Source organism: Equus quagga, chromosome 21 (assembly GCF_021613505.1).
Source record: "Equus quagga isolate Etosha38 chromosome 21, UCLA_HA_Equagga_1.0, whole genome shotgun sequence".
Lineage (NCBI taxonomy): Eukaryota > Metazoa > Chordata > Mammalia > Perissodactyla > Equidae > Equus > Equus quagga.
In genome coordinates, this window is record NC_060287.1 from 32730971 (window position 1) to 32755526 (window position 24556).

The window sequence follows — 24556 nt, forward strand, 5'->3', positions numbered from 1 at the left end:
TTTGGTCATTTCTAGGTTTTGCTATTTTGAAGATGCTTGTACGTATTTTCTGGTACACAGTTGCAAGAATTTCTCTAATATTCACACTGGGGTGTATGAACCATGGAGGAGTCTTGGAGGTTTTCTAAGGCGTACTTGGGCACAGGTGATGTTAATGAATCAATTTATAGATCGTTAAATTCCATGTGTACGCTCTCCTAAAATTGGTAATGCCTGAGGCGTATGACAGAGGCTTTCTACTGGTTCTACTTTCCCACCTTCCCTTTCACAGGATCTCTTCCACCTTAGATAAGGAGGGCATGCCACTCACCCACATGGAATTTTACAAGGGCAATGCCCCAAGTGGAAAAACTCTCCAAGGACAACATAAGGGATAATTTAAAATACAGTGTATAGTGATAGGAAAACCTCTTTTAATCCAGGTACTTCTTATCTCTTCAAGAGCTGCATTTCCAATAAAAGTTCGTTTTTATTTTAATTACCAGTATATATAGTTATCTTTTGATCAACTCTGCTATAATAATGACAGTTTAAACCAATGATGTCAGTTTTATTTTAAAATGTTACTGTGATACTCCAGAAATTCATCCTTTGTAACTATTTAAACTTAGGCTGAAATTTTTTAGATGTTATCTTAAAGTGTGAAGAGTATATCATTTTTAAAAGCGTTTTTGGTGGTTTTCGAGTTAAAAAAAAAAAAAGGTTGGAATTCCACTGTGGTAAGCTTTTTGCTAGAAGTAGAACTTCTGGGTTATGGGGTGTGAATGTTTAACTTTACAAAATTATATCAAATTGTTTTTCCAAGTGGTTGTACCAGCTTCTACTTTGGCTAGCAGGTTTGTCAATACTTTGATCAGCAGTCTATAAGAGTTATAGTTGATCTGTATCCTCTGCAACACTTATTACTGTCAGACTTCTTAATATCTGCCAATCGGAAGAGTACAAAATAATGTGTCATTGTGGTTTTAATTTGCATTTCTTTGATTGTTAATGAGTTTCAGCATCTTTTTATATGTTTATGAACCATCTGTTTCCCTTTTGTGAAATATCTGGTCATATTTTTTACCCATTTTTCTGTTGGTTGTCTTTTAAAACTAGTAAACTGGTAACACCAATGCTTTATTGATTATATGCATTGTAAATATCTTCCTCCAGTTGTGGCCTGTCTTTTCACGCTTTATGGTGTATTTGGTGAACAGAGTTCTTAATTTTAATGTAATCTAATTGGAAATTTCTGCTCTGGGGTTATAAAGACATTCTCCTCTGTTTCTTCTGAGAAGATTTAAAATGATGCCTTTCACATTTACATTCATAACCCATTTGGTATTGATTTTTGTGTGCAGTGTGAGATAGGGATCCGCCTTCATTTTTCCCCCCATGTGATGACAGTTGTCCCCATATTTGTGGTGTGTTGAATTGGCCCTCTGTTCACCAGCAATCTGCTGAACCACCTCTTTGACATGTTTAGTTTCTATATGCATGGGTGTGTTTCTGGCTCATCTTTCTGTGCCACTTGTTCACTTGTCTGTCTCTGTGTTGATAGCACACTGTTGTAATCATTAATGCTATAGCTTTACCAGAAATCTTGATATCTGGGGAGGACTTGAGTCTCAGCTGTTCTTGGACCTTTGTTCTTGTTTTAACAATCAGCTTGTCACCTGAAATGAAAAACTCTTTGAGAATTAATTGGAATTGATTGAATCAATTTGAGGGAGAAGTGAAATCTTTAAGATTTTGAGCCTTCCTGTCTGAGAACATGGTATGTATTTTCATTTATTTAGGTTTTTAATGTCTTTTAATATAGTTTTGTAGTTTTCTTCATACAGATCTAACACTTTTTAAATGTCGATCCTGATGTTTTCTTGCTGTTATAAATGGTGTTATTTTGAGATTCTATTTTCTGACTGTTTATCGTTAATAAACAGAAATTTAATGGATTTTTTCCATTGATCTTTAGCCATCCACTTGATAAACTCCTATTATTTCTAATGTATTTTCTGTAATTCTTTTGGGTTTTCTATGTGGATAATATCATTTGCAAATAGTGACACTTTTGGTTTTTTCTTTCTAATTATTTTTCCTTTTAATTTTTCTCTTGTCCTAATATTCTGGCACACTTTTAGATGTATTTTCAATGGAAGTGTGTTCACTAGAAGTGATTATAGTGGACATCTGGATTTTAAAGGGAATGTTTCCCCATTAAAAATCATGTTTGTTATGAGTTTCTGTAAATATTCTCTATTAAGTTAGGAAGTCTTTGTTTGCAATTTTGTCACATGCTTTTCTGTGTCTGTTGAGAATATCTTGTGGTTTTTCTCCTTTAATCTGTTATATGTAATGGATTCCAATATATACATTTTAAAATTCTTAATTCTCTCTTACATTTTTTCCTGAGGTAAATCCAAATTGATGGATTGTCTTCTTATGAGCTACTGGAATCTATCCAGTATTCTTGTATGTGTTTATGAATGAAGTTACCTGTCATTTGTCTTTAGTGATTGTCTTGTCTGATCTGGCTCTTAAGGTTACTCTAGCCTTATGCCAGTTAGAGTAGTTCCTCTTTTTCTGCTTCCTGGGAGAGTTTGGATTGGAGTGATTTGTTTCTGAAAAGTTTGGTGGAATTTACCTGTGAGATCATTTGGATCTAATGTTTTCTTTGTGGAAGGATTGTAGATTGTTAGTAATATAGTAATAATTAGCAGTTGAATAGTAATAGGACTTCAGGTTTTCTATTTCTTTTAGTCAGTTTTGGTCAGTTTTAGAAATCTGCTTTCAACAAAAATTTTAAGTTTTTTGGCATCAAGTTTGTGGTATTAATTCCCTTTTTAATATGTTTTATCTGTAGTTATGTTCCCTTTCCTCATTTTGAATATTATTTGTGTATGACTTCTCTTTTTTTCTTGATTAATCTTGCCAAAACTTTGTCTGTTTTATTAATCTTGGCAAAGAGTTAATTTTTGGCCTAATTAGTCCTATTATATTTTGGGGTTTTAGTTCATTGATTTTTCCCCCTCTTTATTATTTCCTTTCTTTTTCTTATATTATTTTTCTAACTTAAATTGCGTGCTTAATTTATTAATTTTCATCCATTCCTATTTCCTAGTATGAGCATGTAAGGCTATAAATTTCCTCAAAGTTCGTTTTTGCTTTATCTAATGTGGTTTAATTTATAGTGTTTTCCTTAACTTTCACATGTAAATATTTTTAAGTTTCTGTTTTGATTTCTTCTTTGACTTATGTGTTTTTAAATTTTCTTTAAAATGTGTTTTGAAATTTTCACATGTATCTACATTAATGCTTCTTTTTTTATTCATTTCTTAATTGTATAGTCAAAGGATGTGTACTTGTGAAAAGTATGTATTCTCTGATTGTGATGTATCCATTAGATCAAGCTTGTAAATTATGTTGTTCAAACTATATTGATTTTTGTTTGACCTGTCATTAGTTGAGAGATGAGTTGCAGTCTCCTGCTGTTACCTTCTAACAGACTTACTGTAGTTCTAACAATTTTTCTTTTTATGTATTTTGAAACTATTTGATTAGATATATACAAGTTTAACATCATTTTCCCAGTGTATTGGAACTTTTCTATTATGGCGTGATCCTTTCCATTTTAATTTTGCTTAATTTTGCTTTTTGTCTTGGGATCAGTTTTGTCTCTTCCACCTTTCTTTTGCTGGTGATTTACCTGGAATATCCTTTTCTTCATTTTACTGTCACTTTTTCTATGTCCTTAAACTTTTGGTGTCTCTTATAAAGAACATATTAATGGATTTTTCTTTTAATCCAGTCAGTTTATGTCTTTTAATTGGTACTTTTAGAAGTTAGTTCAAGTCTCTTGGTGGACAACTCAGTTTTTATTTAAAATTATTTTTATTTTACTCTTGTTCTGGAGAGGTAATTTTGATGAGTATATAGTTCTAGGTAGATAATTTATTTTCTGTCCACATGGTGAAGATATTCTTTTACATAAAGTACAAAGTCTGCTGCCAGTTTTCTTTATGCTTCTTGAAGAAAATGTTCCTTTTCTTTTGACTGCATTGGATTTTCTGGCTTTGGTGTTATATCATTTCACTTCTAAGTTTAAATGGAGATTACTTTTTATTCATCCTCTTGGATACACCTATTCCCTGATTCTGAATTTTGTCCTTCATGTCATCCAGAAGATTCTGAGCCCTGTGTTCTTTAAATATTGTCTCTCTTTGATTTTATCTATTCTCTCCTTCTGGAAATTTAACTGGATATATATGTATTAGACTGTTCCCAGATAAGGTACTTTTCATCTTTCATGTTTTTCATTTCTTTTTCTCTTTACCAGAATTTACAGTGCTGGATAGTTTCATCATGCACGTTTTCTAGTTTATCACTTTTCTCTTCATCTGTACCTAATCTTCTCTTTAACCCATCATTGTTTTTCTTTTACTTTTGACAGTTCTATTTTTAATTTCTAAAAGTTCTACTTGTTTTTTTTCCAAATATATTCATTTTTTATATTCTCATGTTGGTGGCTCATTTTTTTTAGTCCATGGCTAATCTGTAGATTGTGTCTGGCAATCCCAGTCTCTCCTGTCCTTAGGGGTCTAAATTTATTGCTTGTTTTTCTGTTTTTTCTCCCTCATGGTGGATTGTCACTTCCTGTTCTTGGTGATCATTGATAATGAATTCCTGTTTGATCTTTCTCTGTGGAAATCTTGACAGTCTGATTTGGGGGTGCTTTTCTTCTGATAGGATTTGGGTCAGCTTTGGTTGGGGGCCAGGGAGTTTCATGGACCACTTTTCAGTTCCCTCGCTTTGCTTCTGGCCCAGGGCTCAGTGTCCTGGTCCTACTGCTGCTCCTAGCATTACTGCTTATAGCTTTTGACTGTCAGATAGAGGTTTGTTGCTTTTGGTGGAAAAGGGTGACTTTACATGTTCCCTATTTCTATGAGCTCAGCAAAATTAAAAAAATTTAAAATCTTGGATCCACTTTGTTTTGGAGTGATAGAGTCCCCCATTAGTTCTTGCTAACTGATGAAATCAGAAGTCCCTTACTTTAATTTTAGTAGTACATTTTTATTTTAGTTTGTGTTAGGAAAAAAATTCTGTCCTCCCAAATCTAAGATTTCTTGGTGTATCAAATTTTCTATTAAAATAAATTTACATCTAAGTTAAAAGTTGAGTTATCCTAAAGAAAAAGATTAAATAAATAACAGTACAGGTGGCAAGTGGATTTGGCAAAGTTTTCTACTTTGAGGAATGGGAATTAGAAATAGGGGAAACACTGAGCTAGGGAATCAAGGTGAGTAGGGCACAGTGTACCCTCTGGACCCGAGTGAACCTACAGAGATAAACCTGTGATGACCAAACAGTGTGGAAACTACTGCAAAAAAGATATGGGCAGGGTGCTTTGGGCTTACAGAGAAGAGGCACAGAAATAAACTTGGTAGTAGTGAGAAGAGCAGGAAATGCTCGTGGAATTTATTATTACGGACTGGTAGGCATTAGGTGATTGCAGGATAGGGTTTGTTTAGGAATGACAAGCAGTTGAATATGATGGCTTCTGAGTTGGATTTCATGGAGTGACTGGAGATAAAAGCAGGAACAGGATCACAAAAGGCCTTCTATGCAATAGTAGGAAGTTTGGACTTAATTCTGAAGATGAAGGGAAGGTGTTGAATAATTTTAAGCAGTAAAATGTTATGATCAGAGTTTTAGAGGATATCAAGATTGAAGGCAGGTCACCAGTTAGGACTGCTTGTTAAATTAATTCAGAGGAGAAAAGATGAAGCTACAACTAAGGCAGTGGCACTGGGCATGAAGAGGTGTATGTGTGCTAATTTTAGAGTTCTTAGGGGGTAGAGATTACATGACTTCGTGGTCAGTTGGATAGGAATGTTGACAGATACTGAGGAGTCTAGATTGATCCCCAGATTTCTAGTTTGGGTAACCAGATGGCATGTAGAGCAATTAACTGATAGCATACAGAAAGAGGAAAGAATTTGGTTTTATTTGGTTTTTGAGGAAAAAGATGTTTGTTTTTGAACTTAGTGAATCTGAGAGGCTCGTGAGACATCTTGCTTAAGATCCAATAGCAGTTGACAGGGATGGTCTAGAAGTCACGAAAGTCACGAGACACACCCTAGCCCAGAGAGATTTGAGAGTCTTCAGCATTTGGACGTCTCAGCCTTTGTTTGCTACAGTGCGATACGAGATAATTTAAAGTGGTACATAGATAAACACTGGAAAGTTTTTTAATAGTTAGGAATTTATTCTAATGTGTATGGAAAACATAAGTTATACATCAAACCTGTGATATCATGGATATTATCGCTTAGGCCAAGTGAACCCAATAAAAAAGAAATATTAAGTGAGTAAAAATACATGTGGTATGTGGAAATGGCACAAATTATGGTGAAGCTATGCAAATGATGGAAGTTCAGAAAGTGCTGTTTTAAGCCATGAGTGTGGTGGATAAAGTCACCCAAGGAGAGAGTAAGCGTGGAAAGAAAAGAGAGTTGACATTTGGGTGGCGGGGATTGGAGAAGAAGAGCCCATGGAGACTGAGGAAGAGCAGCCAGAAGAATAGGAGGAGAACCAGGAGAAGATGGTCTTTGGAGTCCAAATGAAGAGTTCTGAGGAGGAGGAAGTGGTCAACAGCGTCAAGTAAGTTGTAAGCTGAAAAGTACTCTCTGGACTTAGCAATTAAGGTAGCCATTTAGCTAGAAGCATCCAAGAGTGGATTTTTAAAAATACTCATCTAATATTAATGATAGCTGATATTTATAGCGTTTCCTGTATACCATGTCTTATTCTAAGCACTTTAAATGTGTTAACTGGTTAATTATGTAGATAGTGTTGCTATCCCATTTGATATGTGAGGAAACCGAAGCACAGAGAAGTTAACTTGCCCAAGATCACACATTCAGGAAATAGGAGAGTCAGGATTCAAGCCCAGGCAGTCTGGTTCCAGAGATCATGCTCTTAACCACTATGCCACATCACCTCTCTAGTTAAAACCAAATAGAAAATAAAAATTACACCAATGTCATAAGTACAGTACAGTTGGTGTAGGATGTGGTATCAGTGAGATCTGCCAGGCTGTGAATGACCCATGTCACAATGACTTAGTCTGCTGGGTATGAGCACATTAATTGTATGCCATGATGGTGATGTATGGGCTGTGACAGACAGTTCTTGGCTCTTTCTGGATTTATATACAAAAAATGTTTGTAATACAAATGAGCTTACAACTGTGTATATTTCCCAGGATAGCATATGTCCCATATTATGTGCAGTACTTTGGATGCTAAAATGTCTTTTTATTTTTTCCAGTCACTTTTTACTTTTGAACTTACATTCTAAACTCTGGAAATGTTGTTCATCCAGAGCAGGTCAGGTGCCAGACATTATAGATAACCAGTCTGTTATAGAAGGTCACTGATGACCTTATTGAAAGTGGTTTCCTTTGAATGGTAGCAGTGGAAACCGAATTGTAGGAAACTGAAAATGAATGAGAATGGAGGATTTGAACGGGAGAAAAGGGAAAAATTCTTGATGAGGTTGAAGAATGCCTGTGGTAGGAGATAGGGGAGACATGGGCCATAATGATTCCTGGCTGTGGTCGGAGAGGAGCTAATCAGAAGTCAAGATTTATAAACTGATTTAGAGCTGAGCAGTGATCTGAGGTGTGGTCTTGGGAAGAACCTAGGTGAGGTGGGCAGTGAAGTTCATTTCAGTTGAGGAGGTAGTTAAACTGCAAGGCCAGGGTCTTGAAGGGGTCGTCTACATGGGCCATGATGTGGCTGGGATGATAGAATTTGGAAGAGAGAGGGGAACGCTGAACTGGTTGCCAGTATTCTTAAACATGACAACCGCCAAGAGATAACTAGGTGGCAATGACAAGGAAAAGTAGATATTATAGTGAAATACAGTTGTTTGAGACGAGAGACTGTGGTATCAGAGGACCTGCATTTGAATCCTTTCAAGCTTGGTGACCTCGAGCGAATTACTTAATTTTACCAAGAAGATTTCCCATCTATGCAGTGGAGGTGATGATAAATGGACCTGAGAAGAACTGCTGTGAGGATTAATGAGATGATCCATGTAAAACGCTTGGTATGATATGTGACAAAAAGACATAGTTTGCTAGGAAGATTGTTATTGTTCTTCACGTCTGATGTTGTGAGGTTTTCATACAGCAAATTGGACATAATAAAAAGGATTAATTAAATGGCTTTGCATTTCGAGAACGGATGGTGGTCTTGCTTGGGAAAAAAGGAACTTGATATGTCCTAACAGTGGGATAACAGTGGTGAGGTGAAAAGGTATAAAGAATGAGTTAATGAAGGTGCTGATGATGATAGGAAAAGAAAGCCATTAGTTGGGCAGGAGTTAGAAGTAATAAAATGATGCTGTTTTCAGTGATATTTAGGTTTTCTAGCTGTTCTGATAGCTGTTAATCTTACTGAACTTTCTTCAGGGAAAAAACCTTAGTCTGAAACTCCAGCCCTAATTCCCCTTTTCCCCCAATGAAGTAATTAGTTTTTAAACATAGTTGTTGATAGTGTGAGGGTTTTTGCCCACCTTTGCAATCTAGCAGTGCTTGACTGTGTGTCATAGTAGTTTTGAGGTTGTTAGGCGGAGCAGTTGTTAGGAGGATGGAAGGTCCGGATGCGGCTGTGGGGAATTAGATTGACAGACTCACCCTGTACCACTTCAGCTCTGCCCCTTTGCCCAAGACAGAAACACACTAAAGGATGGGTAGGAGAATATGAGCAGCTGAGAGGAAACTGTTGTCTCAGTGGAGTCAGAATTTACTTCCAGCCAGGAGGCCGAGAATGTAGTGGAGTTTGTGTATGGTGAAATGTCATATTTCACAGGGTGCAGGAAAAGCAGATGGGGTATAAGGACGGCAGTGGAAAGATGTCTTTTGTTCATTCAGCAAACACTTGTTTGAGGGCTTCCCATGTGCAAGGCACATACAGATGAATAAGACGCCCTTAATTATCTTCTATCTAAAGGAGATGTGTAAATAGATCAATTCAGAGCAGAGATGGTGACTATGTGAACCTAAGGAAAAGAAGAAATAGGTTAAACTGTTATTTGAACAGAGTTAAGGGGAAAGAATAGCAGAATGAGGATGAGAATCTTCCAGAGTTTCAGTGTTCTAATTGGAATTAATTCCCTGGGGCTTAAGTTCCAAGTATTTTTCTGTTATACAGTAGAAGCCAGGAACACTGCGTCTTATATCATCACAAATGATGTAATTACTTATTTGTGTTTGTTTTTTTTTTTAGGATGGTTCACCATGGATGATTTTGCCCTGGGAGATTTCACCGTAGCAGATTATGCCTTGTTAGAAGATTACCCATATGTGGACGATTGTGTCTTTGCTCCTAAATTGACGTCCAATGATTATGTTCGTGTGACTCAACTTTACTGTGATGGAGTAGTAAGTAGATTTGTTGACTTTTTGTTTCTAGCATTGTGTCTTCTTAAAGGTTTCTAAAAATTTATTTATTTTTTATTTTTTGAATTGTCTTTTTAACTTATTTTTTATTGAGGTGACATTGGTTTATAACATATGTACATTTCAGGTGTGCATCATTATATTTTGACTTCTATATAGACTACATCATGTTCGCCACCAAAAGTCTAGTTGCCGTGTGTCACTGTACGCATGTGCCCCTTTACCCTTTTCATCCTCCTGCCACTCTCTTCCCGCCTGGTAACCACCAATCTGTTCTCTCTATCTGTGTGTTTGTTTATCTTCCACTTATGAGTGAAACCACACTGTATTTGTCTTTCTCTGACTGATTATGCTTAACATAATACCCTCACGTCCGTCTGTGTTGTCGCAAATGGCAAGATTTCATCTTTTTTTATAGCTATAGTATTCCATTGTGTGTGTGTGTATCTACCATGTCTTCTTTATCACTTCATCCATCGTTGGGCACTTAGGTTGTTTCTAAGACTTGGCTATTGTGCATAATGCTGCAGTGAACATAAGGGTGCATTTGAATTGGTATTTTCATGTTCTTTAGGTGAATACCCAGAAGTGGAATAGCTGGATCATATGGTATTTTTATTTTTAATGTTTTGAGGAATGTCTATACTGTTTTCCATAGTGGCTACATCAGTTTGCATTCCCATGAGCAGTGTATGAGGGTTCCCTTTTCTCCACATCCTTGCCAACAATTATTATTTCTTGTCTTTTTTTTTCCCCCTGCTTTATCTCCCCAAACCCCCCCTGTACACAGTTGTATATCTTAGTTGCAGGTCCTTCTAGTTGTGGGATGTGGGCCGCCACCTCAACATGGCCTGACGAGCGGTGCCATGTCCACGCCCAGGATCCGAACCTGGGCCGCTGCAGCAGAGCGCACGAACTTAACCACTCGGCCACGGAGCCGGCCCTCTTGTCTTTTTAATAATAGCCATTCTGATGGGTGTGAAGCGATAACTCATTGTGGTTTTGATTTGTATTCCCCTAACAATTAGTGATGTTGAACATCTTTTCATGTGCCTGTTGGCCATCTGTGTATCTTCTTTGGAAAAATGTATATTCAGATCCTCTGCTCATTTTTTGATTGGCTTGTTCGTTTTTTGTTGTTGACTGTATGAGTTCTTTATATATTTTGGATATTAACCCTTATTGGATATATGATTTGCAAATATCTTCTCCCAGTTGGTAGGTTGTTTTTTTGTTTTATTCATGGTTTCTTTTGCTGTGCAGAAGCTTTTTAGTTTGATGTAGTCCCATTTGTTTATTTTTTCTTTTGTTTCCCTTGCCTGAGGAGACATGATATTCAAAAAGATGCTGCTAATGCTGATGTCACAGAGTGTACTGTCTATATTTTCTTCTGGGAGTTTTATGGTTCAGGTCTCACATACAACTCTTTAGTCCATTTTGAGTTAACTTTTGTGTATAGTATAAGATAATGGTCTACTTTCATTCTTTTGCATATGACTGTCCTGTTTTCTCAGCACCATTTATTGAAGAGACTTTCATTTCTCCACTGTATGTTCTTGGCTCCTTTGTTGAAAATTAGCTGTCCACAGATGTGTGGGTTTATTTCTTGGCTCTCAGTTCTGTTTCATTTGATCTGTCCGTCTTTCTGCCAGAAAGATTTTTTTTAAAAATTGAGATATAGTTGGCATATAACATTAGTTTAGTTTCCAGTGTACTAACATGATGATTTGATCTATGTATGTGTTGCAGAATCACCACAGTAAATCTAGTTAACATCCATCACCACATAGTTACAATTTTCTTTTCTTGTGATGAGAACTTTTAAGATTTACTTCTTAAAGATTTTTTGATTTAGAGCTGAGTAAAGATTTTTTTTGTGCCACGTAAGTTTTTACCAGGACGTAGGTGTACATGCTTTTGAGGTGATTTCAGAAGGGAAAGTAGGCAGTGCTCAACAACAGGAATGTGCAATGCCAGAGAGTGAGTGGTGGTGAATCTTTTCTGACGGGAGTTTAAAAGAGCTCTCAGGGAGAGTCATAGAAACAGACTCAGTGGAAACACTATGAAAAAGGCATTACACCTCATTTGTTGAAGATGTTGTATTCCAAGTGTGTGAGTAAATGTGCACTGAAATTTTTTAGTTTAGTACTGATCGTTTTTACATTAAAAATAAAGAACTCACGGTCAGCCTGGTGGTGTAGTGGTTGGGTGCATGTGCTGTGCTTCGGTGACCCGAGATTTGTGGGTTTGGATCCCGGGCTGGACCTTATACAGTGCTCATCAGGCCGTGCTGTGGCGGCATCCCATGTATAAAATAAAGGAAGATTGGAACAGATGCTAGCTCAGGGCCAATCTTCCTCACTAGAAGAAAAGAAAATCAAGAACTGTGCTTTGCACTTTACCAGATACAAATCAAGAGTTTTTTTTTTTTTTTTTTTTTAGGGTAGACAGTATAAAGATTATACCCAAAGTGAGAGAAACTTAGGTGAGTACATTGGTATTTTAATTTTAATTTGTTGAAAGACTATCAAGAGGGGTTCATTCATTCAAATCAATGTAGCAGACTTACATATTTATTTAAAAATCTATTCTTACTATTCTTTTACACTAGAAACCAAAACCTTTCTTTGTTAAAATAGAGTTTTAACTAACACTGAAATATGCTTAACATCTAACAGGTTAAAATATTTCAGCTGTTCATTTTTTACCTTTCCATATCCATTTTTGCCTTTTCTCTGTTAACAGTGTTGATTCATTCCGAAAGGAGGCACAGAATATTAATTTAAAACTTTTTTTTTAATTAAGAATTTGACGTCTGCAATATGTGGTGTAGTAAACCACTTTCTGTCCTGCAAGATTACTGTGATGCCATTAAGATACACGTCTTCTGGCCACTTCTGTTTCAACGTCAGAATAGTTCTGTAATATCACGGTTACACCCCTGTGTGGAGGCCACGTAAGTTACCCCATGTTACTCATTTAGTATGAACAGTGGTAAGCATGTTGCCTGGTACCGAGGAATGCTGAGTATAATGGAAAGCTTATGTGTCACTCTTGTATACTGTTCAACATTACTTTTGTTTAGTAGGGTGGAAAAAGTTGATACTTGGGATTTGGATATGAATGAATAATTGTGGTAACATTATAATGAGTGAAATTCTGAAGAGCATTAGGTGGTAAATTTGAAACTGAGTAATGAAAAATTAATATGCTTATTTATAACTATCAGCATTGTAGTACAGAAGAGAGGAAAAAGTGTAGTATTTTATTAATAAACAACTTGTCACTTAGAGTGAAGAAATAGAGAAATTTTTTTTCAAATAGTTTAAATTGAGGTATAATGTGAAGTTAAGTATAAAGCTTAATGAATTTTTATATGAGAACCGAGTCTTTTAAAACATAAATTTGTCTTTAAGCAATTCTCACACTTCTGAGATAAGTTTGAAGAAATTACAACATCTTGAGTTGATGGAAGATATTGTGGATTTGGCAAAGAAAGTTGTGGTAAGTGATAGAATGTTGTCGTCCCCCCTGCCCCAATTTAAAGAATGTAAGTGTTTATATGGTGTCATGCTTATGTTACTAATTTTTAGTGGTTAACATGTAATGGTTTTAATTTGGTTAAGTTGAGATTATTCTGCTATCCATAATTTGTGCTGTGTATTTGAGAGATTGGCTGTTTTCATGATTCTGACATAACATCATGAGAACCAGGACTGCTCCTTATCGCTAAGGATAGAAATTGGAATTTGTCACAAATGGAAGTGTACTCCTGGTTCACAGAAGCCTTTGTCACAAGTTCTGAAAGTGATGGATTCTATCTTGTAAAATAAAATCATGCCACTGTCACCGCCACCACAACAAATATTTTTTCTTTGGGGTGAACTTCATCATGTCAGATTTGAGGAGGTGTACTTGTACTACTCTGAGGGTTTTTTCTTTTTGCCTTTAAAGCCATTTGATAATTTTCCTTATTTCAGTTGGTTATGGAGACAAATATTTTTCTTGGTACTATTCTAATTGCAAACTTAAATTTAGGAAGGGCACTCTGATGTTTATTTCCTGCGGATAGTCTTTTGCAGTAACTTAGTGTAGTTTTATTAAAAATCTAGGTGTAATGAACTTTAAAATCCATACATCGAAAAGTTAGACTAAATCATGTTATTATTAGAACCCTATGTAAGACTTTTTGAATTCTTGTTTTAGGGTCTGTAAGAGGTAAATTGAGTGTGAAAGTGCTTGTGGGAAGTGGACTACTATGTACACATAGTAGTATTTCTAAAGTTTGAAATTTTTAGTTCACTAGAAAAATCAAATATAATTGACTGAATAAGGAAAAAATGTGTTGTATTCTTTCTTTTTGTTTTGCAGAATGATTCATTCTTTATTGGAGGCTTATTGAGAATTGGTTATAAAATAGAAAATGTAAGTGTTAACATAGGAACACAGCGCAGCTACTGTGAGTAATTGTCAGTCGTCTCACTGCTCATTGCCCCATGTATTGGGTCCACATGGTCAGTGTTTTATATCTAGTATTTGGTAGTATTGACTTCTGTATTTCGCTTGGGCAATCTCCTTATTTTGGGAGTTTGCGTCATTTTCATTTTTTTCCCATACATGTAGTGTAATTTTGAGCCTCTTATACAGGTCGATTCTTTTTTCTCTTTTAGTATATTTACTTGGCATATGTGCTCCCAAATGAAATTACTAGGTCCCTGGTATGAACATTTTTTGATATGTAATTACTGAATAATCTCCAGATACAACGATAAACCAATTTTTAATGGTACTGTTAACATAAACATTGACTTATTTCCCTTAAGCCTGACACTAGCATTGATAACTCCACTGTTTAATTTCTGAAGTCATTTCAGACACTAGAAGTACAGATAAAATTTCTGTGAACTCTAGATTCTTCATGAATATCATTGCCCTGAGTGTTCATTTGCCCAGCCACGCCCTCGTGTTGTTGTTTATCTCCTATTCTTGTATTTGCCACAGACTTCTTAAAATACTTTGTCCCTTTAGTGAACCTTAATCTATACCTTTAATATTGATATGGGTGGAAGTCCTAGTTTAGATGAAATCTGAGACCCCTCGTTCACCTTGTATTATTGCACTCTCCTGCTACCCAGGGCAGCCTCAGACCAGGTTTTAGACCTCAGCTTCCAGGTCTGTAATCATTGCAGTAGCATCCTGAGCTGTGAGAGCAGCCCGAGGTTGCCTGAAGATGTAACATATGTGAGTCCATGGTATTTGTTAACTTGTATGTTGGGTCTAGCTATTCCAGGTTGCGGGCTGGAGTAATGAAAATATGAGGTTGTATAAGTTTTGTATTAAGGATCTAAAATGCTATGTAAGATAAATTTATAATACCACATGTAAATTTAGAATTAATACCCGAATCACATTCTTCATCCCTCTTTTTGAAACAGAAAATCTTGGCAATGGAAGAAGCTTTGAATTGGGTGAAATACACAGGCGATCTAACAATTCTACCTAAATTAGGAGCAGTGGACAATTGTTGGCCTATGTTAAGTATTTTCTTTACTGAATGTGAGTATAAATTCTTTAAATTATTACTTGACTCAGTTTTTAAAGATATTGTTTGAGAAAATGTAATATGTAGTTACGTAATTTCTTATTTATCTTAGCATTTTTAAAAAATGTTTTTCTCTTGCGAGTAAGAGAAAAGCCTTTATGAATAAGAGAATTTTAAAAATTTTATTGATGTTGTAATAGTTTATAACATTGTGAAATTTCAGTTGTACATTATTATTTGTCAGTCACCATATATATGTGTCCCCCTTTACTCCTTATGCCCACCCCCTAACCCCTTCCCTTCTGGTAACCACTAATCTGTTCTCTTTGTCCTTGTATTTGTTTATCTTCCACATATGAGTGAAATCATACGGTGTTTGTCTTTCTCTGTTTGACTTATTTTGCTTAATGTAATATCCTCAAGGTCCATCCATGTTGTTGCAAATGGGATGGTTTTGTCCTTTTTTATGGCTGAGTAGTTGAACAAGAGAATTTTAACATTATAGTTAGTTTTATTCTGTAGTTCCTGTCTTAATGATTTCTATGACATTATACTTTTTGAAATCCTACCAAATGGATGTCATTACCCAGAGAAAGAGACTACAACTGGGCCTCATGTATTCTCATTCATAAGAGAAATAAGTAACAGAGCTAAAATTATAATTTTCATTTCCCTCATGAATCTGTTATTCTTATGTATGATGAAACTGCCTTATATATTTTTTTACTTTGTGAAATATTTTTCCCTAAAGCATTTGAATGTTAGTAGTATTTTTATAGTATAGTTATATGAATCTTGAAACAGGAAATATTTGACTCTGTACTTGATGGTGACCAATAATTAATTAGCCATCTCCAATGAGAAGAAGGCAAATTTTGTGCTATTGACGTAAGTGTTAAAGAGAAATTAATCTTAAACATGAAGACCAGTTTTTCTGATAGGTTCATTAGATGCTGGGCTGTATTACACCGATGGAAGTGGTTCTCTTCCTTATTCTGTTTTAATTATAAGCTAGATTTTATGATAGAAATAGAGGACCAATATCATGTATTGGGCACTCATGTGGGCTCGTTCCTGACTTTCTCTGGCTGTTCCCTCTTTATAATAGCACTGCAAGGTAGCTCCTGTTGTCCCTATTTTAGAAAGGAGTAAACCAAGGCTTCGAGAGGTTGATATTTCTGCAGTTTAGCACGTAGTAGAATTTAGATGGGGAATCAGGTCTCTGATCTCCAAGCCCAGGTTTTCGTCCTGCCGTCTTGTTCTGTCCTTTAGTATTACTTTAATTTATTTGGTGACCCTCCCAGACCCTTCCTCGAATCTGAAGTTGTAGGTACTTCTTCTGCCTTGGAAACAAATGTGTTTGGCTAGAGGCATAACTGTAGTTTTGTTGCAATAAATTATTTACCACTTAAAAAAATCTTTTTTATAGAACAGCTTAAAATTCAGAAAATGAGGTCTGGTAAACTTTTAAAAAATTCTGGTTATCTACTGCATTTTAATTAATTTTATAAGAATAGCATTTCAAATATATTGTCTCATTTTAACATTTCATTCATGAGAGTCAAAATGTTAAGACAATTTAAATTCTTCATTTGTTATATTAGATACATTTTAGAAAGTAGTTTTCCAGGTTTTTGTTTTCAGACATTTTTATTGAACATTGTGTCAGGTACCCATGGTGCCTAATTATGTTTCTTGAATTGACTTGAATAATTATAAGACCTATTTGGAATGTGTTATGACGGAGCAATTGTTTTAACTGCAATGACAACTAATGTAATAATCAACAGGTATTTTTTTAATGCTAGAAAACTGAGATTAGATTCATAGCAAGCAGTGAATCTAAAGTTTTCTGAAGCATTTTATCAGTTACTTATTTTAAATTATTATTTGATACATGTAAAAGATTACAAGAAATGTATTATTTAGAAAATAAAGTAATATAATGAACTTTATGGACCCACTTACCTAACCGAAGAATTAGAACATTAACAATATCAGTTTCTTTTTTTTTAAACAAATGTTCTCTCACTCTCTCCTAAAAATAAAATTTAGACAAGTATCACATAACTAAAGTTGTAACAGAAAACTGCAATTTGCTTGAAGAATTTAAAACTCAAAATTGTGCGGAGTGTATAGAGGTGAGAATAAATATTTACTTGTAAGTATATTTTAAGATTTGCTTATTAGAAGTTTTCTGAACACTCAAGAAGTTTAATAAAACTGCTATCTGAAAAATATAAGAAACTAACATTCAATTATGTTTGAGGGAAAGTTTTAATAAATTTTTATTGGAATGTTTATTCTTTTGGAAGAGGAAAACAACGCATTGATCAGAATTCTCTAGTATTATAGATTTTAAAAGAGTTAATTGAAAATTGAAATTTGATTATTTTTTTAGACTGAAAGGCTTTTAAGTACTTGAAGAAATATGATTTTCTTTGGTAACAGCTTCATCGAGTTGTAATTCACATGCCATACAATTCACTCATGGGAAATATACGATTTTAACTAAATTTTTAAAAAAAGATTTAGGAAAATATTTAATGTTCCATTTAATTCTCTAACTAAAGCCATTGATATGATCCAATTTATTTTAATTTGTTTATTTTGAAAATTTGAGTGAAGTGAAAAGTTTCAGTTATATCTGTGGCATCTTTGATTTCAGTTTTGCTAACTTTGTTGCCCCATTTTGAGGAGGGGAGCAGTTAATCTAATCAACAATGCTTGTGTGTTATTGATTTATATATTGGTTTTTAAGCACTCAGGTTTATTAAATAATATCACATTTTCTAACCTAAAATTAAAATTCTACCTTACATCTACTTTTTTTCCTACCATATGACAGGTTTCATAAGGCATATTTAAAAGTTACCTGCCAAATACTGTACACAAAGAGATAAATTGTTAGTAATTATTCATAATGTAATGGTTTTACTTACATAATATTACTTTAACAGAGTTAGCATTGAGTCATTAGAAACAGTTTTCTTCGAATATATATACCAAAATATTGAATGTTGTATTCTCATTTTCTACATAAATAATCCCCCAGGATATTTCTGATATCAAAGATAGAAATCCAGAAACATTTTTCCAAAGTATTGGGGTTCTTGCTTGTTTTTTGATTTGTCTTCTTTCACCTTGGTTTCTCAGCAAGGAGAACTAATGAAAATGAAAGGAAATGAAGAGTTTTCCAAAGAGAGATTTGATATAGCTATTATCTATTACACCAGAGCCATTGAATATAGGTAAGAGCAAAATAGAACAATGAGGTGCTTTTTATGTAGCAGATCAGGTTAGAATGCTAGTCAGGAGAATTAAAAGCAAGATGAGGAATTGGAGAATATCTTCAACTCGCTACGTGGGATAGATTTTCTCACCCTCAGGTAGTAGAAGCTTAGAGATGGCCTGAGGAGATGAACTAAACCAAGTCGGGTAACTCAAGCAAAATTGTGAATTTGCTTCCACCCTGCCCCATTTTCTTTGAGGCTTTCCAGTGCAGAGTCAAATGTTCTTTCTCGTTCTCATTTTGCCTTCAACTAATTCCTTCCAAATTATTAACTGACCAAAAAGGGTTAGTTACTAATACTTAAGATGTCACCCATTCAGGGATTTTTGCTTTCAAAGAGGGAACTTTTAAAGGATAATAGTTGGAATTGTTGAGAGAATGCATCTGTTCTCTCTACTTCCTCTTCTGTTTGTTTGGCTGCTGGAATTTCGTAACATTCCTGTAAGGGTGCCCCACCCTTGGGTCCTCCTGACATTGTAGCTGGGCCCCCTGATGTTACTAGTGCAGTATGTCTCATTTGATTGTCACATCTCCCTGTGAGCTAGACAGAAAGGTAGAACTAACTTCATTTTGAATACAGGGAAGTTTAGGTTGATTTGGACAAAATTACTCAGGGAGGACGCGAAGGAACCGCGACTTAGCCAGTTAGGACTCCAAATCCTGTTCTTTCTGCTCTGCCGCACAGATGTCAAGTTTTTGAAAATTTCTTTGTGCCTTGTCTTTTCTATGTGACTTTTGTTTGTTTCTTATGAAATGTCCTTTTCTGACTAAACATTATTTCTTTTAAAGACCTGAAAATCACCTTCTTTATGGTAACCGAGCTCTTTGTTTTCTTCGCACTGGACAGTTTAGGTAAGTTGGTTAGAGTACCCTAATCGTTGAACTGTTCTGCTCAATACTCGTTTTTGAGAAATGTTTCTGTTTTGCAGGTATGCAAGAAAATCCTTCAATAGTTCTGTGGCAGAAATAGTTAAATGGTTAAAAGAGGGCTTTTTTGACTTTATATGTAATAACAATGACAGCAGCAGCTGCTCTCAGGGGTAATATTGCATTATTTTAAGTACTTTACATATGTTATTTAATTCTCACAACACCCTTAATAGGCAGGTATTGTTATCCTCCACATTTACATTTGGACAAACTTATACCATTAGTAAGTAGTGATGCCAGGATTTGAACACAGATCTTATCTGGTGATGTCAAAGACTGTGTTTATAACACCTATATTACCTCCTTTTGCTCTGTTAATCTGTATAGTTGTGGAGGAAGAATTTTTGCTCTATTTTTTCCCCTCTGTTTAACTTGGTATGAAAAAATTAAGGAAATGTTCTTCATAAGTGAAAGAAAGAAAAGAAGTCTCATGGTTTAACTGTAGGAGTGAAATCATAATTAGTTCGTAGTTCCTTATGTTGAACTGAGCTTTTATTTGTTAGTTGAGAAAGATTGTTGACACTGCACCAAGATTTTGTTGTCCCTAAGTTTAAAATTTTTAGGACATAAATTGAGCACTGTAGACTGTTATATTTAGTTCTGTCCTGCCTCAGTGTAAGAAGAGTAGAGGGTGGCTTCAAGAATATATTCACTCAGTAGAAGAAGATTAAAAACAAAACAAACTAAAAACCGAGTTGGAGCCTGAGATCCTCAGAATAAAGCTGCGTAGACATAAGGTCCTGCTTAGTTATTAGCTATAATTCCTATTTGCAGCTGACCTTTTTTGCCCAAAATAAAAAGAAAACCTGAAAAGTGATGTAATTCTCACTGTCCATGAAGAAAGAGGATGCCACTTGCTCAGGTGAAACAGTGTTTTCCTCGTGTTTAGTTGTGAAAGAAATTTCTTTTTTTTTTAAAGATTGGCACCTGAGCTAACAACTGTTGCCAATCTTCTCCTCCCCCCTCCACACCCCCCAGCACATAGTTGAGTATTTTTAGTTGTGGGTCCTCCTAGTTGTGGCATGTGGGACACCGCCTCATCGTGGCCTGACGAGTGGTGCCATGTCCGCGCCCAGGATCTGAACCGGCGAAACCCTGGGCCATCGAAGCTGAGTGCGTGAACTTAACCACTTGGCCACGGGGCCAGCCCCACTGGAAGAACTTTCTTATATGGCTTACAAGTAATATGAATTAAGTGATAGAGTAGAGAAGAATCTCAGCAACATTCCTATTCAAAGCAAAAAACTCCTTGAAAGTGCACTTTTGGGTTTCACAGATAATTTTTTTGGAAAGTTTTCTCATGAAAGAAGAGTCTGATGTCAGTTGTTTTTAGTGAAAACACTTATGTTGGGATGTGGGAGAGTGGGAGTGGGGAATATAGTATATTCCCAGTATGTAGCTTTTAAAAATAACACTTATGTTTTTCTTTTATTATAAACAGAATACATTCTCATGGTAGAAAATTTGGAAAATACAAGAGTTTAAAAAGAAGAAAATAAAAATCACCAGTAATCCAACCACCTCGGAGAATACCTCTGTATTAACGTTATGCAGCTTTTAGATGGCTTAAGCCATGGATAAACTGAGGCTTTCTAGACTAGAGGAATGGATGGGCTTGACAGTCTTCCATCAATACCACTGTCCTCAACTGATTCTGACAAGAAATGAGCTGCAAATGTCTTTAAGTTATTGCCTCTGGCTAGGTCCAGAATTGCAGATATCCTATGCTGTTTGAAGGTGAATCTGTATGCTTTCAAGATGAATAGGTTGGCAACTTGACTAGCCTCTTGTGAAAAACCCAGGCGCCCATCTGAAACCTTGATTGGGCGGAAGGTCATCCACTCTGCGTAGGGGAGCTCCGAGAGCTGAGAGGCAAACCAAGGTGTTTCTGCCCTCTCTCACGAGTGTTGAATGCTAGACACTTGAGGAGCCTCCTAAAACTGCTGCAAAGGAGGTGCATCAAAGTAGAAATACAGAAGCCAGGTAGCCTGGTGAGGTCAAGGTCAAGAGCAGGGTTGTACATCCATCCTTGTACCTCGTTCCTGATGGTCTAGCTTGTGGTTCAACACCATCGAAGTTTTCACTAGAGGCAGGTCAGCAGCATTCCTTCTTGGGCAATCGCCAATATATATTGAATGCCTATTTAATGTCAGAAGCATTGTACCACACTGATTTTGGCTGGTGTTTCCGTCCTCAGACGTTGTTTGTATGACTTGCTCAGTAATGTAGGAGTATGTTTTCTGAGTCCATGGTACATATAACTCCTGATCAAGTGAGTAGATGATGTGACTTCAGAAAGAACACATTGCCAGTGATTCAGACATGCGGTTGGCACAGGAGGACCTGTGCCTTTTAGCTGAGTTACCAATGTTGAGAAATCTTGAAACTCTCACATCTGAGGGTTGGTAGATCTGTCATGGGAATCTGGCTGAGCAGCTGCCGGGGCAGATGGGGGAAAAGCATCTAACCTCCCTGGCGCTGTTCTGAGCACTTTATGTATATTAAGTCATAAAACCCTCAAAATCTTGTGAGGTAGGTGCTGCTGTCTCTATGGATGAGGAAACAGGCATGAGGAGGTCAAGCCAAGTGTCCTCAGACACTAGGTGGGTGTGATGGAGCCAGAATTTGAACACAGGCAGCCTGGATGCAGAGTCTCTACTATTGATCACCATGGGAAGGTGAAGATAGAATCAAAGGGCAATTTGAAAGTTGAAAAAAAATTAAATAAATGCTCCAAATAGCCAGTAAACATGGTTATCCTTACAGAACATGCCAATTCAAAACTATGAGTCTCTATTTTATATCCATCAGATTGGCAAAAGTTAAAAAAAACCTCACAGTACCAAATGTTTGAGAGGATGTGGAACACAGGAAACTTTCATACTCAGCTGGAGGAAGTGTAAATTGGTGCAATCACTTTGGAGAGCAATTTGGCAAGGTGAAGATGTGCATACTCAGCAGCCCACCTCTAGGCTCATACTCTCCCAACTCAAGTGTGTACCCAAGAAGATGTGTACAAGCCTTCATTACAGCATTGTTTGTAAGAGTAAAGAAATGGAAACAACCTAAATGTCCATCAGTAGGGGAATGGATAAATTATGGTATATTCATACAATGGAATTCTATACAGCAGTTAAAATGAATGCGTTGTTGAGTGAAAAAGCAAGTTGCAGAATGATTTGTACAGTATGATGCCATTTATATAATGTTTAAAAATATGCAAAATGATATGCATATCCATAATTAATACATAGTATGTATTAAAAGTGTTTAAAAAATGCATGGGTATGTTAAACGCCAGGGGAGTGACTGTCTCTGGGGAGGGAAGGATGGGAAACACAGTACGCAGTGGATGTCAACTGTAACAGACTTCTGCAAAAAGATCTGAAGTAAATATGGCAAAATGTTAAGATCTTGCTAAGCTGGTTACATGGGTGTTGATTGTGTTAATGTTTTTCTCTGTACTTTTATGTATACTTGAAATATCTGATAAAAAGTAACACTGTAATTAAAGATGCATACGATAAGATGAAAAAAGGAAAACAATGATCACTAACATCAAGGATAAAATAAGTGAAAAATAATCTTGAAAGGAGAGAAATATAAATATTTTAGGACCAAGGTGGGGAGCCTGAGGTGAGGTATGTGTGGGGAAAATGCTTCATTCAGAAATGGTCAAGGTGGTGGTGGTGGTGGTGGTTTTAGTGCCAGATAGTCACACAGTTTGTAAATCAGACCACTTTTGGGTGGATATAGGTGAGGCCAAGAGCCAGCCAATCGGAGCCCTGTCGTTCGTCAGAGATGTGCACCTCGAGGTCTGCGGATGTCACGTGGGAAGTATGCGGAATGGAGTTGGAGTGAGGGAGGGGTGGGTGGAATATTCTGCCTCCTGCCACAGCTTCTCCCTGCTGAATCCTTCAGGCTGAAGGATGTGTGCAGTGTTTCCCAGAATGACTGGTTTGGATGAGATCTGTCCTTTTTATTCCGGTCTTCTAGAAGTTCAGCTTTCAAAAACAATTTGGTAGTAATAGGGCATTTGAGTGATAGTTTTAATTGAAATAATTAGAAATTTTTAAGTTTAGAGGAGAATCTGCAAAAAGCAATGAGGCATATCTCTAGCTTCTGTAGTTACAAGGTTGTGCAAAGTATGTGATTAGGCTTTGCCACTTACTGTTTAATTCATTCCTGTGGGACTCACATGTGGAAATTTGAGTTGTTTGGTGGGATGTGATAAATTGTATGAAGGGAAATGTAATTGGAGAAAGTGAAAGCTTACCCTTGGATGTTTTTTTCAATTTACTTTGGAAAATTATGGAATTTTTTAACTTGATATTTGCTTTGACCTTTTCATGTGTAACTTTACCCATCATATGATATTCCTTCTATTAGATTTCAACTTGTGATTAATAGCAGACAGACAGACTTTAAATGACTTCTTTTTTTTTCTGAATTTCTCCAAGGCCAGAGGTATAAATCAAGTCAGTTTTATGTTTCTGTGAGGGTTTTAAAAATCTTAGTGTGTGTGTGTAGCTTTAATGCAAGTGTGTTGATTTGGTGAGTAATTCCTCATTCTAGTCTCTTACTTGTGTGATTTCTGTATTTTTACTTACAACCTGCTGAATTTGCTTCTGAAGAACATATTTATTTTTTCAATCTTCTTTAGGGTGCATCTATCTTCCTTTTTAAAAAGCAGTAACAAATGCACATCATGAAAAGTTAAGAGTACAAAAGGATAAACTCAAAACTTTTGCCTGGCTCAGACCCCTGCCTTAATTCGTCTTCTTAGATCCTAAAGTATTTCTATAATTTACGCTGATACAAGCATTTATGTTGAACCAAACGGAGTTGCCTTTTTTTGTAAGTCAGAATATAGGCACATTCGTTTGGTTCAATGTATATATCTTATTTTTTCTTAACACTGATAGGAGCATACTGTACACACTGTTGTACATCTTTTTTAATATCTAAATCTTGGAGCTTGTTGCATATCAGCGTATATAGAGATCTACCCTTGTTCTTATTCATGGCTGAGTACTCTTTTACTCGATGAGTTATTTGTCCTTTAGTTAGTTTGTATTAGAATATAGATTGTTTCCAGTTTAAAAAATTATATACAGCTCTGTGATGATTATCATTTTACTTATGTTCTACTGTCAGGTGCAAGTATATCTGTTGGATAAATTCTTAATAAATTTCTTTTACTTGGATGAAAGAGCATGTATAATTTTAATTCCAGACACTAACTTTTGATTTAAAATGTATGTGGGTATTCAGTTGATGGTTTTTAGTCACTGCATATTTGTTACATCTGAATCCTGCTTTTGTTGCTTCATTGTAAAATCTG

General features: G+C 35.8%; 1 protein-coding gene across 7 annotated transcripts in view; it reads left to right on the forward strand.

Moving 5' to 3' along the window:
- LOC124231314 (E3 ubiquitin-protein ligase TTC3-like) overlaps positions 1-24556 on the forward strand; it is a 122420-nt gene that overhangs the window by 3045 nt on the left and 94819 nt on the right. For 3 of the 7 annotated variants that reach the window (XM_046648035.1, XM_046648033.1, XM_046648036.1), the window contains exons 2-10: positions 9276-9430; positions 11891-11933; positions 12254-12404; positions 12865-12952; positions 13820-13873; positions 14884-15004; positions 17046-17131; positions 18147-18241; positions 19072-19134. The exons of 2 other annotated variants lie outside the window; for them this stretch is intronic. In XM_046648035.1, the coding sequence (XP_046503991.1) occupies positions 9287-9430; positions 11891-11933; positions 12254-12404; positions 12865-12952; positions 13820-13873; positions 14884-15004; positions 17046-17131; positions 18147-18241; positions 19072-19134 (845 nt within the window). In that variant the 5' untranslated portion in view covers positions 9276-9286. Of the gene's footprint in view, positions 1-5300; positions 6643-9275; positions 9431-11890; positions 11934-12253; positions 12405-12864; positions 12953-13819; positions 13874-14883; positions 15005-17045; positions 17132-18146; positions 18242-19071; positions 19135-20731; positions 21306-24556 lie in introns of those variants that run through there. 2 more of the 7 variants (XM_046648034.1, XM_046648038.1) reach the window with 2 other exon arrangements.